General features: G+C 49.6%; 2 protein-coding genes across 2 annotated transcripts in view; one reads left to right on the top strand and one right to left on the bottom strand.

The window, feature by feature from the left end:
- The window catches only part of NEK6 (NIMA related kinase 6), a 65,131-nt gene extending 59,958 nt beyond the window's left edge, over positions 1–5,173 (top strand). Inside the window, exons 9-10 of the mRNA XM_084898413.1 lie at positions 745–858; positions 3,673–5,173. Of these exons, the coding sequence (XP_084754539.1) occupies positions 745–858; positions 3,673–3,783 (225 nt within the window). The 3' untranslated portion in view covers positions 3,784–5,173. The remainder of the gene's footprint in view (positions 1–744; positions 859–3,672) is intronic.
- Positions 5,174–6,087: 914 nt separating this feature from the next.
- The window catches only part of PSMB7 (proteasome 20S subunit beta 7), a 50,499-nt gene continuing 41,275 nt past the window's right edge, over positions 6,088–15,311 (bottom strand). Inside the window, exons 7-8 of the mRNA XM_084898410.1 lie at positions 6,855–7,006; positions 6,088–6,317 (exon numbers count right to left, since the gene is read on the bottom strand). Coding sequence (XP_084754536.1) covers positions 6,206–6,317; positions 6,855–7,006 — 264 coding nt within the window. The 3' untranslated portion in view covers positions 6,088–6,205. The remainder of the gene's footprint in view (positions 6,318–6,854; positions 7,007–15,311) is intronic.

Here is a 15,311-nt window from a genome sequence, read left to right as displayed (position 1 = left end):
AGCTGATGCCCGAGATGAAGCTCGGCCTGTGGCGCCTCCTCCTGGGCCAGCCGCGCCTCACCACAGCCCTGCAGGAGCCTCTTCCCACTTTAGGGACAAGGAAACCACAGGCCAGACACACAGCAAGCACAGGCTGAGCAGAGCAGGGAATCGGCAAGCGGAAGCTGCCTGCAGAGCCTGGAGCCTCCGGGACACTGTCCCAGGCCCCTCGTCAGCCCCTCCCTGGTGTCTGGGCATCCAGCTTCCGAGACAGAAGCAGCCAGGCCTCAGACAGCAGCTCTGTTGTGGGCTGGAGAAAACCACCCGATGAAAGCCAAAAACGAAATGCCTCACCACCCGCCTCGGTTTGTCCTTAGGTGACTACCTAACTTCATTCCTCAGACACCCTCCCACGGTGTTTCGGACTTAGAAAAACATAGGCCGGTGCGCCGAGAGGTCCTGCCAGGCCAACACCAATCCCAGTGAGAGCCCATTCGCCATCTATCCTTGAGAGCCGAGGCGTGGGGCAGGGTGTGGCCTGCAGGCGGCTGGCCCCGTCTTTGGCCGACTGCCTTTCGAGTTCTGTCACCGAAGCCTTTGTCCCATTTCATTTGCTGATGTAACAAGGATTGTGTCAGTGGAGTCCCCGCTTCCTCCGGTTTTGGGGAACGTCCTGCTGGACAGTCGCTATACTGGGGACCGGAGGGCCGCACCCCACTCTGGACCCCAAGGCTGAAAACTCCTCCCCCAACCCTCCCCCTGCAGATGGCGGCTCTCCAAAGCCCCTTCTACGGAGACAAGATGAACCTCTTCTCCCTCTGCCAGAAGATCGAGCAGTGCGACTACCCGCCGCTCCCCGGAGAACATTACTCCGAGAAGGTGAGGCTGCTGCCGGCCAGGCCAGCGAGCCCGCAGGGGAGGGGCTTGAGCTTGGGTTCACCTTAGGGTGGAGGGGGGAAGGTTTTGGGGAAAGTGACTCGGAGAAAATAGATGGCTGTTACTGAGAGCTCTCAGACACCAGTGTGGGCCCCACCGCAGGCTGGCGGCCACCCCCTGGCACAGAATCCAGGAGTGCGAGGAGGCAGTGGGCACACCTCCGACAGTTGGGCTCGCTGCCCATGTCCCGGAGACGGGCTCTGCCTGGTGTCAGACAACAGGAACCAGACCAGGAGGTGCAGGACCTTAGCTGCCCCACTGCCCCAGAGACAGGAAACCCAGCAAACACAGGGTCTCCTTGCTGTCACAGACCTAGTCACACCTGGGGTTATTTTCAACGTTTTCACCAGGGACACAGACTCCGACAGGTCTGCATTGGGCTGTGTTAGGTACCATGTGTGAGCATCATCTTCACCTGTTCTGGACCTCGAAAATAAGGCTAATATTTACCTTCATGAATAAAATGCGAGGATGAGATGACAGGTTTATAGCACAGCGTGGCTGAGGGTATAGACAGACACAGAGGTTTACATACTCCCTCTACCGCTCTTAGATGAGACACTAAACTTTTCTGAGTCTCAGTTTTCTCATCTGTAAAATGGGGGAAATCCTAGAATCACCTCATAGGGTCAGTGCCCATAATGTGCTCAGTCTAGCAACAGGCTGACAATGACCCCATCATCAAAAATAGCCTTTGGATGTAGCAAAGGGCCTAGTCATAGTAAATGCTTAGTAAGCATCAACTATTATTGTCATTTCTGTTCCATTATTATTTCTGTCCAAGATCAACACTAGTGGGTGAAGGAGTCTGAAGGACTACAGGCCATTCACTGCCTTGGGATAATAACGTTTCACATTTATGGTCTACTATATCAGATCCTCCCTCATCCTATCTTACCAGAGAGGAAACTGAGACACATACAGGTTAAGTCACTTGCCCAAAGTCACGGAACTTGCAAGTGATGGGGGCAGGATTTGAACCTTGGTGCCAGACTCACTGGTTTCAGACTCCCTGGGGACAGGCCCCTCGACCCGTGGTCGGCAAACTGCGGCTCTCGAGCCACAGGCGGTTCTTTGGCCCCTTAAGTGTGGCTCTTCCACAAAATACCACGGCCTGGGCGAGTCTATTTTGAAGTAGTGGCATTAGAAGAAGTTTAAGTTTTTAAAATTTGGTTCTCAAAAAAAATTTTCAATCCTTGTACTGTTGATACTTGGCTCTGTTGACTAATGAGTTTGCCGACCACCGACCTAGACTGTTCAGTGCTCTCTCGGCCTTTGCTTCAGTGGCCTACCACGTTCTCCGAGTACCCTTGGAGGAAGGGCTTGTGCTCTGGAGTTGGAGCTGGCCAAAAAAAAAAGAAAAACTAGTTAGATTTCTTTACAATGAACAGCTGTATTTGGTTTTTCTTTTAAATTTGGGATTCCATGCAAGAATTCCATCAAGAAGCCTGGAGCCACAAGTTATGCCAGAGCAAATCATAACTTCTCTGTGCCTCAGCTCCCCACTTACAAATGGCAACCATAACCTGCCTCCCAGATAGGAAGCTAAAATGAACAAATCTGTATAAAGCCCTCAGCCTCTTTCCCGTTGTTCACCTCCGGAGCTCCTGCGCCCCCGCCCCTGGCTCCCCCAGTCACGGGCACCTTCCCTGCTGTGTGTCTGGGAGCGAGGGGTGGTTTTTGGCCCTGGGATCCCCTGCACACCTACTTTTGAAGTTCTGTCACCTTAGAAAAGGAAATAGACACTTCATTTTGGTTCTCCTGACTTCTAACATTTTCAAACATGCACTTACTGCCAATGCATGGTCTACTCACAAATGACGGGGGTCACATGAACTTCACCTGAATCCTGAAAGGTCCAAAAGTGTCATCTCGTCCTGGGCAACCTCGTCTCCAGGAGTGTCCAGCAGCTGCAGGCTCAGCTCAGCTGCCGGGCCTTCCAGGGTTTATAAAGAGGTGGACTCCCAGAAGGGTGACATACAACTCAGAGGGCTGCTTCAAATGCCTGACCCGGAACACCTCCGGAGTGACGTGGGTTGTATAGACGCCCCGAGCATGGCCACAGAGTCCACAGGAGCCCCCTTCTTTAGGACCAGCCCTCTCCCGCGGCTACCATGACCCCACAGGGCCGGCCAGCCCCTCCAGCAGCAAGTATTTAAATTGGGGGGGAAGGGGGGGAAGAGGGCATGCAGTCAGCCCAGTGATGCAAGTTAAGATGTAGGCTTTTTAAGGTCATTATTTTAATTACCATTAAAATAATTGGCACTCTGGCTATCACAAGGGAGGCGATCAGAGGCTCAAGGCGCCCCTCCCCCACCCCAGGGCGGGCGCAGCCTCAGTGTCTGTGTAATTAAAAGCTCTGTCTTTCATGAGCACAGTGGAGGCCAGGGGGTGGGCAGGCTGCAGCCCTGCTGCATGTTAATGCATTTATTACGATCAATAAGCCTTCGCCTTCGGTTTTGTCCTCTGGCTCAGGCATCTGTGTGACTGACAGCCAACACTCACAGATTTGCCTAACAGTATGCACAGTTGAAACTTCAAAAATTATTTGGGGCAACCACTCTCGGGGTATTAAAGCGTGGCCTTCGCGGCCAGACGGGCCTCGGGTTGGCCCTGGCTCCGCGCAGTGGCTGTGACAGTGCGTCCATCACTTGGCCTCTGAGCATCGTGCTCACCCCAGTCGCCTTGAGGGCTCCAGCCTTGCCGGAGCCTCAGCAAGGCTGCTTCCTGAGACTAACATCCGTCCTCTCCCTGCAGCTGCGAGAGCTGGTCAGCATGTGCATCTACCCCGACCCCAACCAGAGGCCGGACATTGGCTACGTGCACCAGGTCGCCAAACAGATGCACGTGTGGACTTTGAGCACCTGAGCGTGGACGCGGCGTGCCTTATCAGAGCAGCACCACTCTGCCTTACCTGCGTCCTCTCTCCAAAGCGGCCGCCCGGGAGCCTGGATCCACTAAGTGGAGAGGCCTCCGCGGTTCCCGAGGGGCCAGCTTCTCAGCAGACTGAATGCAGAGCGGCTGGGGGGAGGGGCACCAGTCACATGACTGGTGGTCAAATTCAAAAGTCCTTTCTTTAAACTGTTGTGAACAATCTCAGCTGGGTTGTTAACAGGGCGTGTAGTTCAGCAAGCCATGACACACCCCTGTAATGTGAATCTCTAAGGGAATTCCTCCAGGACTTGGTCGAGGTGGATGCTAACAGAACTGCGGGACTGTATGATTTGTAGTGAGCCTTTGAAAATGGCGGTAGCAAGTTCCGTTTAGCTCTTAGAATCATTTCAGTCAAGCTGTGTGCTTAATTTACTCTGTTGTTAAGGGATAAAGTGGACATAATATTTTAAATAAGTAGAGTGAAGATTTTCCTAATATTTTTATCTACGTTTATAACTTGATGGATGAGGATGAGAACCAGCACCTGGCACAGAGCTTCAGAAGGACAAACAGCATTTGAAAGGCACTGTCTTCCCTGCAGTCCGGCCCAGCCCTCCTCTCCTGACACCTGCTCTCTGCCAGGCACTTCAGCCCCTGCCAGAGTGCTGTCAGTTCACTTAATGATCAGTGTTAAGCATTTTCCGTGGGACGGAAGCAGGGGAGACAAAGCTATAAATATAAAACCTGCTTTCTGGCTGTTCTCTGTGCAAGTTCTGGTTCTGTAACTTCCTATCATGACTTGGGCGAGTTTCTCAGCCTCTCTGAGCCTTAGTTTCCTCATCTGTAAAATAGGACTAATGATACCTACCTTCAGGGTGCTGACTAAAATATGCAAGTTGTTCAGCACATTGTAGATGATCCCAAAATGGCAGCCCTACCCCTTCACAGAACTCAAGTTCATGGACCACGTAAATCAAGAATTAATGTACAACTGTATTATGTCTAGGAAACTAGAGATGTATTCCTTTACTTCTTGTTCCCAAATAGGATTAACTGTGAAGACTAATTTATAAATGTGAACTTATGGAAAACTCATGCTCTGAAAGAAATAGATTGAGTTGTCTTTATACTCAAGTTAATCCTCAGATGGTCCACACTGTCATCCAATGACGTGGTGACAGTTCCGCCCCGCAGACAGAGCACACCGCCCCTCCACACGCACCCTGGCCTGACTGAGCTCCCGATAGAAGAGGGAATGGGCTGCTGCTGTTTCCATGGTGAACTCTGTCCTCCTGTTAACACTGTCGGTTTGAAAGGTTTTCTTCAGGTGCCACCTCTGCCTTGTACATGTCCTCTGTGTTTGGAATAAAACTGGGGAAGGGGTTACTTGTGTGAGTGAGTATGATTCGGGGCGTTTTAAAACAGCTTTACACTGAAGCACAACTCCTCGAAGCACCTTTAAAACACAACTTCTCAGGGCCCAGACATCCTGAGTAATCCTGGCATTTTTTAAAGCTCCCAGATAATTCTGACAGTCATCAGCCAAGGTGCTGCCCTAAACGAATTCCCTGTTCTCCCTGCCCCACTCCTGGCAGGCTAACCTGGGAGGCTGTTCACACAGCCACGCGCTCTCAGGAGGGTCACGGCCCTGTCCCCTCCCCAGCACTGGCCACTGCAAGTTTTTGGGTTCCAGACAGGTGTTTTTGCAAAGATTCTGCTTACAGTTCCAAGACCCTCCTGTGTCCCCCTCAGCAGAATCAGCATCAGACACAGAACTTGCTTTCTGTGTCAGGAGAGCCACTCTGCCTCTAGGACCCTGTGGAGGTGGACACTTCCAACCAGCCACAGGCCTAAGTGTCTGGGAAATGAGCGTATCCTGTTTATTACAAACTGATTCCCGAGCATTCCTCTGACTTCTGTGAAACTTGCCTCAGAGTTCGACCCCTTTCCCGCAGTTACGGCCAAGCAGACCGTCCACCTACCTGCTTTGTCCTCCTGCCTGGCTGCGGGGGAAAGGCTGTGCTGCCCTCATCCTAAAAAAAAGAAAAAATCAGAGCACCCAGGACCACCCTGCCCCAAGGGGAGGGCAGTTAATACAGGAGGGAGGTAATGGAGGCTCACCTGAAGAATCCAAGGCGCCTACTCTGGCTTCTCCAACATGAACCCCGTCTGCTTTTAGGGGTACGCCGCTCTTACACCCACCTGCACACACACCCACTGGAAAAGGATCAACGTCCTGGGGCAGGCCAGATCAATGTGCCTTAATGGCTAAAAAAAACCACCACACAGCCCCAGACCTCAGCCCCAATTTGGTTTCCATTTTTTATTGGGTCTCAGTCAGCAAACTGAGTGTCTTACAGGGGGGTCTCTGTTGCCCCCCTCTTCGAGCGCAGTACCCAACCATCTACGGCAGCACTCAGGAAGTGTCCATCGTCTGGACCGTTTCTTCCAGCACCTCGAGTTCCAGGGGAGTGACCTTCTCGGTGAGGACCGCAGTGGTCCCTTTCTCACAGCTGTACCGTCCAAACCTAGTGAGAAACACAGAACAGCCAAGCGTTAGCATCCCCTCGGGGGGCCGCTGAGGCTGGAGAGGGGCGAGTTCTCCGGCAGGCAGGGGCCAGGACTGGGATCCCGGCTCTCCTGATTCAGCTCTGCATCCTGGGGGGACTCAACTGCTCACTTTCCACAGCTCTCAAGAGCTACAGAACAGGAACACCTGGTAGATAGGACGGACTTTACTCAAAGGTCTGACAGAGCACCAGGCACTTAGCGGGCCTCACATTTCCTCCCCCACCTCACAACCCCAGACAATGCTGGAGAGCATTTGGTCATTTGCCTTCAAGCTGCCACCACCCTTCTCTGGTGTGGCAACAAGGCTGACCTGTATCCTCGGAAATATTTGGAAGCTTAAACAATATAAAAATGACCCACAGCCAGACCTGGGCTTTCCCTTTAGACCACACACGCAAGACTCAAGAAAAAGTGAACTGTCCCCTGAGAGACACGGTGGTCACCATGGGACACACCAGCACTTCCCTGGAGTGAATCTGACAGGCTTCTCTCACCTGGTCCCCTTCTTGTTGGGTACCGAGTACGGGCGGAGGAAGTCCAGCTTGCTCTTGCTGATGACACAGAGGTCAATGTTACTTCCAGACCCCAAGTCATTGAAGATGCCGGCTGCAATGGCCTCGCTCACCAGCTGCTTGGCTTCCTCCTCCTGAGAAAGAGAACGGCAACAATGGTGTCCAGCTGTGTGCACACTCCCCGGAGGGAGGCGCTGTGTTCAATGCCCGCGTGGAGATGAAGGAAAGGCCTCAGTGCCTCAGCGATCTGCCACAGGCTCCTCATCTGGTAAGCGCGGGCCCCAGGCCTCTCACACCGTTTATGCATGCATCCCTCCTCCACACACTGCGTCAGGCCTGTCACCACATAGCTGAGGGTGACGGGCAGAAGGAGCAACTCATCAGAGCTCAGTAAATTCTTCTTGTAAAGGGGCCAGGCTTTGTGAATACTCAGTATACAGTAGGTCCTCAGGTTACATCAGAGATCCGCTCCTACGGCGTGACACAACGCGATTTTTGCCGTAAGTCGGAACCCACCCGCATAAGCACCTACGTCACTCAAAAGGAGCACATACACAGCGGTAATGAAATGAAACAGTAAAAAAAATAAATAAAATAAAAAAAATAAATAAAAGATAACAATTCCTGACCTTGTGGTAAATAATAAAAACCATAAAGCACATATGTATATATGTCGAAATGGCAGAACCTTTTTGTAATAAATAAATGGGAGATGGCAACATAACCATGAAACGACGTAAGTTGACTCCAATGTAACCTGAGGACTGCCTGTATGTCATAGCTCAGCCACGACAGCACACAACAGCCATAGACGATATGTAAACAAGTGTGTGTAGCTATGTGCCAAGGAAACTGTACTAACAAAGACAGGCGGGGGAGTGGCTTTGTCCCATGGACTGCAGTTGGCTAACCCCGGAATGAAATATCCAACAATGGTGTGAACATGCTTCCCGATGACACAGTGAAGAAAGTCAGCATCACAGGGAGAAGAACACCAAACAGAGTCCTGGGAAATGGTGGCAGAGCCAAGTGTGGGACCTCTTGCCCAAAAGAATCTATCACCTCCCCGACAAACGAACTACGTGTTCATTGAAGTGATTCGTTTCTTTGAATTACTCTTTCTTCTACTTCTCCTTTAAGAAGCAAGTCTAAGTCCCCACCAGTTACTGGTTTAAAAAAAAAAAAATAGCTTACTCCACTTCCTATCCAAGAAGGCCTACAACATGCCGGGATGGATAAAGACCCAAAGGCCCCTGCCCTGTAGGGACTTGGAGTCCAGCGGGGACATCAGACCCAAGGAACTACAATGTATGCCCAGCAGACAGCAGAAGGTGCGGTGGGAACACTGGCTGGCTCAGCAAAGCTTCAGAGGACTGAAGGCAAGGCCGCACACCGTGCACTCAAAAAACTGGGCAATGAGGCAGAAGGCGGCAGGAGAAAGCAAGGTGGGACCTGGGGAACACCAAGTTCAACAAAAGTGAACCCATCTCCCAAAGAAGGGACTCCAACTTGTGCTGCAGCCCCTTCCCTACTCACCAGGACATGGGAGTCCATAAACATGCAAACTAAACTAAAGGGCACATCCAGTAACATCCTTTGAGAAATAAGGCTCCCCTTCCCAAATTCCAGCCTGAGACCATCGCATCAGTGGGCAAATTCTCTGACTTGAAGCTGTGAGATCTGAAAGACCAACCACTCAGGACTCCTGCTCCTCTGCCTGCCCTGAGCCAGGCAGTGGGATTCCAGTGTCAACAGCACCCTCCACAGCCTCAGAGAAGCTGGAGATGGCCCTGCCAGAAGTGGGATCCTCAGCAACCCAGCAGCAAAGGCTAGGGTATCATTCTGATCTTTATTCCCCAGTTTTACTCACTTTCTGATTGGCACCTCTGTGGGCACCAAAGGCGGTTACTGTCTTGCACATATACAGCCCCATAACAAGATCCTGTAATCAGGAGTTCTCTCCCGGGACTCCCAGCAGTCTACGAGGCCTAAGCCTTACCAGAAACCAGTGCAGGTGGTAATAAAGCAGCACCTTAGAGAAGGAGATGGCGGCTGCTGCTGCTGCCATCCACACAGCAAAAGCCAACCGCTAACCTAACAAAAGCAACCTCGTTCCAACTGGTTTTTCTTATTAAACCACCCTGAACATGCATGCCTGCGTGTGCTGGGGGCATCCTGTTTATTCCCCTGTGCCTGACCTACCGCCTCTGCTTTCCTTCTCTTCTCTGCCGATTATTTCCTTTGCTTTGTCATCGCTGTTTTGCTGCTGGCGCCCTGAGCCAGCCAACAGTACCTGGTGGATGTCACAAATCCTGCTGGCATCAATTAGGACTGCAGTTTAAAGTTATTTTATATTTGGGGATGGGGATGGGGAGACTAAAAGGAAACGGAAATATACACATGATATTAGGCATGCATATCTGATGCCAATCAATTAGACCGGCACACAGATACCAGAATGCTGACAGTGCTGAGTTGTAGGTGAGCCTTCCTCTATTTTACAAATATTCTGTCAGTAGACTTACAAAACTTAAAATGTGCACATTTTATGTATATATGCAAATGTGCAGATTATAGCTTTATTCATAAAATTATCATGTGTGCTGTTATTAAGTGTAAAATAAAGGCTTTTAAAAATTGGGATAACACCTTTTAAATTCCTTTCTCCCCACCAATTCTATGGACGATAATTCCTTAAGGAAAAAAGAATCTCACAAGTCCCTTACTTTTTTCCCAATCCTACCCTCCTCATATACACCAGACTCAAAAATGTTATGAGCCTTACATTTTATGGAGCACTACTATAATGTGCCAAGTACTGCGTTAGACACTTTGGCAATCATGGTCTTTATCCCTGCTCCCACACATCTTCAGAGGCTGGTGCTGTCACAAACGGGGGGGACGACGACGACACAATCCTCAGCCAGGGTCACCCTGCCGGTAAATAATGAGTAAAAGAGGGCTTCAGGCTCCAGGGCTGGCATGCCACGCACCACACCAGCTCACAAGTAACCTGTCTCAGTTCTGCGCTGGGGGCTCCTGAACAAGTCGGGGACAGTGGACAGCAGCTCCCTGATTGGGGTTATGTCGTTCCCCATCACCGGGGATCTTCAGAGCTCGGGCAAGTTTAAAAGAAGGACGGTGGTTGCCAATTTCTCTTTGAGCCAGCTAACAGCTCCTCTGAGGGTCATTTCCAAGGGGGTGGTGAGCAGTTTCACAAGCTGCCCACAGACTACCACCCAAACAAACATGTCTACATGTCATGTGACAAAGACCAATATTAAGATCCAAAGTGTTATTTCACACAGCCCCAACCCCACCCCAAAGCCCTCTCAAACACAAACGAGGCTCTGCTACCCACCCATTACTTACAGTTACTGTCCTCAGCCAATATTTACAGGCACCCACTGTCCCAGGAACTGCTTCCCATGTCGAATACTGCCTTTCACCACAGGATTTCCATTCCCAGAATTCTATACACATATGCAAATGTGCTACTGGGCATATTCATACTGTGTTTTCTTTATGGTAGAATTTCACAATTAAACAACTCTTGTCTTTAACACGTGCTACCAACTATTTAGGAAAACTATCAAAAAAAATCACAAACTAAAAGCAAGAGGTAGGGAAAACACCACATTTGTATCTGTCTCTGGCCCGCGATACAGGCGAGCAGCACTGTTTCCTCCTGGGACTCATTCTTCATAAGGAAGCTGCACCTCCTTTTTGGAAGACGCAGAGTGACCCAGGTCCTGCGCATCATCTGACGGGGGACAGCTGTGACAGAGCGCTCTGACCGGGCCTTGCGGAGCCCGTGACCCCAGCTGTCAGGCCCAGGTGGGATGCTCTCCCACTGTCAGGTCGGCATCCGCCCGGCCAGCTGCTCACAGATTTATGTTCTAGTCACAGAGGGACTTGGATTAGTATGTAGCTGGGCCAGGAGGACTCACCCTGGCTACCAGAAGAATCTCCCAGGCTTCTTTTTATTTTGAGACATTCAAGCAAAAGATCAGCATGATCCTGATGGTTAAAGTTAGATGGGGGACCCAGGGTCAAGGTAATCTGGCAGATGTGGAGGTGGAAAGGCTAGATTTGAATCCCCAGTTTCCTACTTAACTGCTGTGCAACCTTGAGCAAGTCACTTCACCTCTCTGGCTTCACCTTCCTCCTCTGTGATTCAGTGATGACAAATCAGGGGTCCTCACAAACTGCTGCAAGAATCAGAAATAAAGTGACAAGCACCTACTACAGTGTCTGGCGTGTAGCAGTTGCTTAATAAGCGGTAACTTATTCAATCAAGCAAGCCAGAGGGCTCCTAGAGATACAGTTTATCTCTAAGGCCCAGGCCAGGAGAAGGAGCCCAAAGAAAGGTGCTGACAAACCTTCACCCAGTGCCAGGGAGAAGCTCCTGTAATAATTAATCCAAGCAAAAAGCACACTCCCTCAAGTTCAGAGAATATAAAAGGAGCACTTCCTGCTTTATGGCTACAAAGACCAAACTAACTGGGAATATCAGTCCCGCGGGCCACCCCTGCTTCTTAAATGAGATTACAATAAGAGTGATGTACTGCACTACAAGTCAGCTGTGACAAGCAGCACTTTATAGAGCTATCTGTTTGTCTCCATCACTGCATCGCGCAATGTGTCCCTGGACTCCAATGTGCAGCTCCATTTACCGCTACATGACAAATGGGCAGCACTTGTAAAAGGCACAAAGAGGTCCGTGTCGGCCATGTAATGGTCACCACAGCTGTACCCGAGTGCTTGAGGGGACAAAACAGACCCCCAAGTTCATTAAACTGACCAGTAATGGATCTTTCAAAAAGTGCCTTAGGAATCGTACGGAAAAGGCTAAAATAAATAACTCAGCATGGAAGGCTAATCTGAAATGGTGTTTGATAAATTATTTATAACACAGGCGATTGTCTGCATTTAATATTGGAGCTACTAGCAGCATCTTTAAAAGATGATTTATGTGTTGTAATGCTATTAAACTTTATATTGGCCCACTGCTGGCTATAAAGTCTGCTGAGATTTAGAGAATGAGTTTTAAACTGTCACTGCAACATCATAGGAGATGGAGACTGTATTAAATCTTTACTTTAAACCTGTTATCTGGAGAGTTGCATTTTGTAGACACTCACAAACTGATAGATTACCTTGGCCTCCGCTATGGTGCAGGTCCAAAATAGCACTGCAAAGAAACTTTCCCACACGACTCTCGTCTACAGCTACAATCGAATTTATCTCCTCACCTAAGTGATTTTTACATTGGCAATGTCACCAGGGTACAGTGTAGGTGCCCTAGCCAATGGGCACCCTGGACAGCTCAGCATCAAATTAATACTCTTTCAATAAACATTCTACATCCAAATGCTTAGTTATGCATTCTGAACAGTGCCTTCCTTACAAAATATGAAATATGCATTGGACTGAAAAACTAATGTACTACTTTAGATACAGCTTTGGAAGGTGAAAGTACAAATATACGGTATGTCACTTGAAATAATTTGTAACTGAAATATTTTTAATTCTTAAAAAATGAAATTGGTCATATGCTGGGAAAAGATCTTCCATTCCCATAGCTGCCGTGCTGCCGGGAAGGGGTTGAGAAGAAGGAAACGTTCCGCCTTTTTCACGAGGAAGAAGCCCTGCTGGCTGTCTCTCCGGGCACTGCAGAGGGCCCTCTGCCCTCCTCCCACCTCCATGCCAGTGGGGACAGTGGCCCTCCTGCCTTTGCTCGAGGGGACTAAGGATGGGGTGGCACCCTAACTGACCTCTCAATTTTCTTACTTGCTGTTTACATCTGAGGATATTTATTTCATAACAGTTTGCTCCTTTGCTAAAAACTAAGGGCTTTACTCACATAGAATTAAAGCAGTCCAAATTCATCTGGGAAAATCTGTATCATCTTTTATCACTCTGATCTGCTACTGCTCTGATGATCGGCAGCAGAGCAGATAAAAGTCTGGCTGTGACAGAGTTGGGTCTCTAAAAAGGGAATTAAAACCGCGCCATCTCCATCTCTGTCCTAGGCAGCCAGTGCTAGGTGTGGACATCACCATATAAACATATAAAACATCAACTTCAAATGTATTCGTAGCTTTACCAAACTGAATGATGAAATTAATTATGAGACAAACTAATTACCAAGAGGGGGGTAATTTCAAAACCGCATCAGTGCCCCTAGGGACCAGGGAACCAGAGCGTTCAGACAGACACTCCGGAGGAGAGGTTTAGACCCAGTGACTGGCGGTGGCCTGAAGCCGTGCTGGGGTTCTGACTGTGCCAGTGATGTGGCCTAAAGCAGTCACTCATGGCTGACAGTTGGATAAAATTTAAAGAGCTCAGAAAGTGTTTAAAACAGACCCCTCTCCAAGCAGTATGCTCCCTGTATCATGCAGAGACCTGATGTGCCCCATGTGTAGCCACGTTATCTATCTTACAGTGGGAAAAGTTAATTTAATTTTTTAGACATGGCTGAGCAACAAAAACAAAGGTTTTTGGTTTGGGCTTTGGTTTGGGCTTGAGCTGTTTGGGTAAACACCATCTACTTGTGTGAATGCCTAGGAACTGTCCGGTGGAATGGAGTTGCACCGGCTGCTGGGTATGCCCAAAGGGAGGAGTGAATTGGTGACTGTGTCTTTAAGGTCTAGATGGTTCCGTCATTTCTTTCCTCAGTAGCTTTTATGGCGCCCATGATCCGGGTGGTGCAGATAAGGAGGGAAAATCTGCGGCGAGTGCAGGGTGATCTAAGCAGGAGTTTTCAGCAGGGATGGGGAGGGGTGCTCAGGCACAGGAACTGCCCACCAAGTCACGGCCAACTCGGCTGTCCCAGGTTGCACTCTGGGGCTAGGAGAGGGGATGCACGGGCCCATGGCACAGTGGGCCACCAAAGGCTGTCACAAAGCACACAGAACGAGAAATGCCAGGAGAGCTGGGTCACTAATGAACGCAGCACTTAGCTCTCAGAGCCACCGACTGCCCACTGGGAAAATGGGGATAATGCTTCTCTCCAAGGGCAATGGAAGGAATAAAGGAACAGGAATGCCCCCTAACACAGGTTTTACAAACAGATTTGTTAGCAAGTTCCTGGAAGGAAAGCGGCGAGGATGTGAGAAACTAACGTGGGCACCCACCACATCCCTGGGCTGAGCCAAACATTATGTTCCTCTCTCCTCCTCACAATCAGCACCTGCACAGCAGAGGGAACAGGCTCTGCACCAAAAGGCACACGGCTATGGTAAGTGGGGTGGGGGATCGTGCCAACTTACTGCCTGGCATCACCAGGGCCTATGTCTTCCTAGCCCACCAGGAGATCAGCGGTGGGCAAGAGGTTTTGCTGGATTCTGAGACAGTGACTAGAAGGGAAAACACCTAAGCTTCCAGAGGGAAAAGGACCAAGAGAGATGGGAACATATTGCTTTCCACAAGGAGAAGAAATCAGCGCTCACAGCATGTGTACATAAATATATATTTGCAGGCTGCACTGAATCAAATACAATCAGAGAGAAAAAACAGACTGGGTTTAAAGAAAGCGAGAGGTATGTTCACAATCCTCCGAATGAAAACCAAGCTGCCCAGGTAGCAATAAGATCTCAGTGATATTTCTCTCTCCCTCCGTAAAACAATGCGGTCAGTGGGTAACTCTGCCAATATGTTCCCGGAGGTGCTGAGAAGGTTATCACCTGGAAACAGAGGGGGAAATGAAGGGAATGTGTTCCTTGGTCACACAATAAAGATAAAAAGGAAAAGCACAGTCACACTGAGCCATCCACTCCCTGGGCTGGAGGCTGGGAACCGCTGTGGAGGCAGGGCTGCGGGGAGGCTGTGACTGGGAACACACTGGATTACAGGATCCGCTTCTGCAGCCTCCTGGGGAGTAAGAGGAGCAGGAAGGAGACCCCAGGATGTACAGAGCACTCATCTGGGAAGTTAAAGAGGGCCACATATGAAGCCAATTTCAAACGGTATAAAACCCCTGAAAGAAGTGTACAGGTCAGTTTAGTTCCGCGAGCATTCACTGATGACACTGATGCTCTCTCTCCACAGACACTGTGCTCAACACTGGGGAGAAAGTCCAAACGGACTAGGCCTGGCCCACGAAGAGTGTAGAGTCCAAAGAGGCCAGAGGATAAGACAGCCATTCTGTTAGCCAGACTGCAATTTATAAACACGTTCACCAAACAACCCCTTCAAGTATAACCTGAGCCCGTTTACCACTGAGTTTGTATTTTATAAACCAGGGCTTCACGGGTTACATAAGAGGCAAAAATCAATCTTCAGACCCAGACCTCTTCAAAGCCCATGCCCACACTTTCCATCGCACCTTTTTATTCCTCTTCCACCCCAATTGAACTGATCTGAGTTAGAAGAAACCAATGGATGTGAATCAGAGATAATGAGTCCTAAAACCTTTTTAATATTCTGACATCACCA

Source organism: Pipistrellus hanaki, assembly GCF_964339955.1.
Source record: "Pipistrellus hanaki genome assembly, chromosome: 11".
NCBI classification, from domain to species: Eukaryota; Metazoa; Chordata; class Mammalia; order Chiroptera; family Vespertilionidae; genus Pipistrellus; species Pipistrellus hanaki.
The sequence above is the reverse complement of the archived record's forward strand: the minus strand, read 5'-3'. Positions and strand labels throughout refer to the sequence as shown.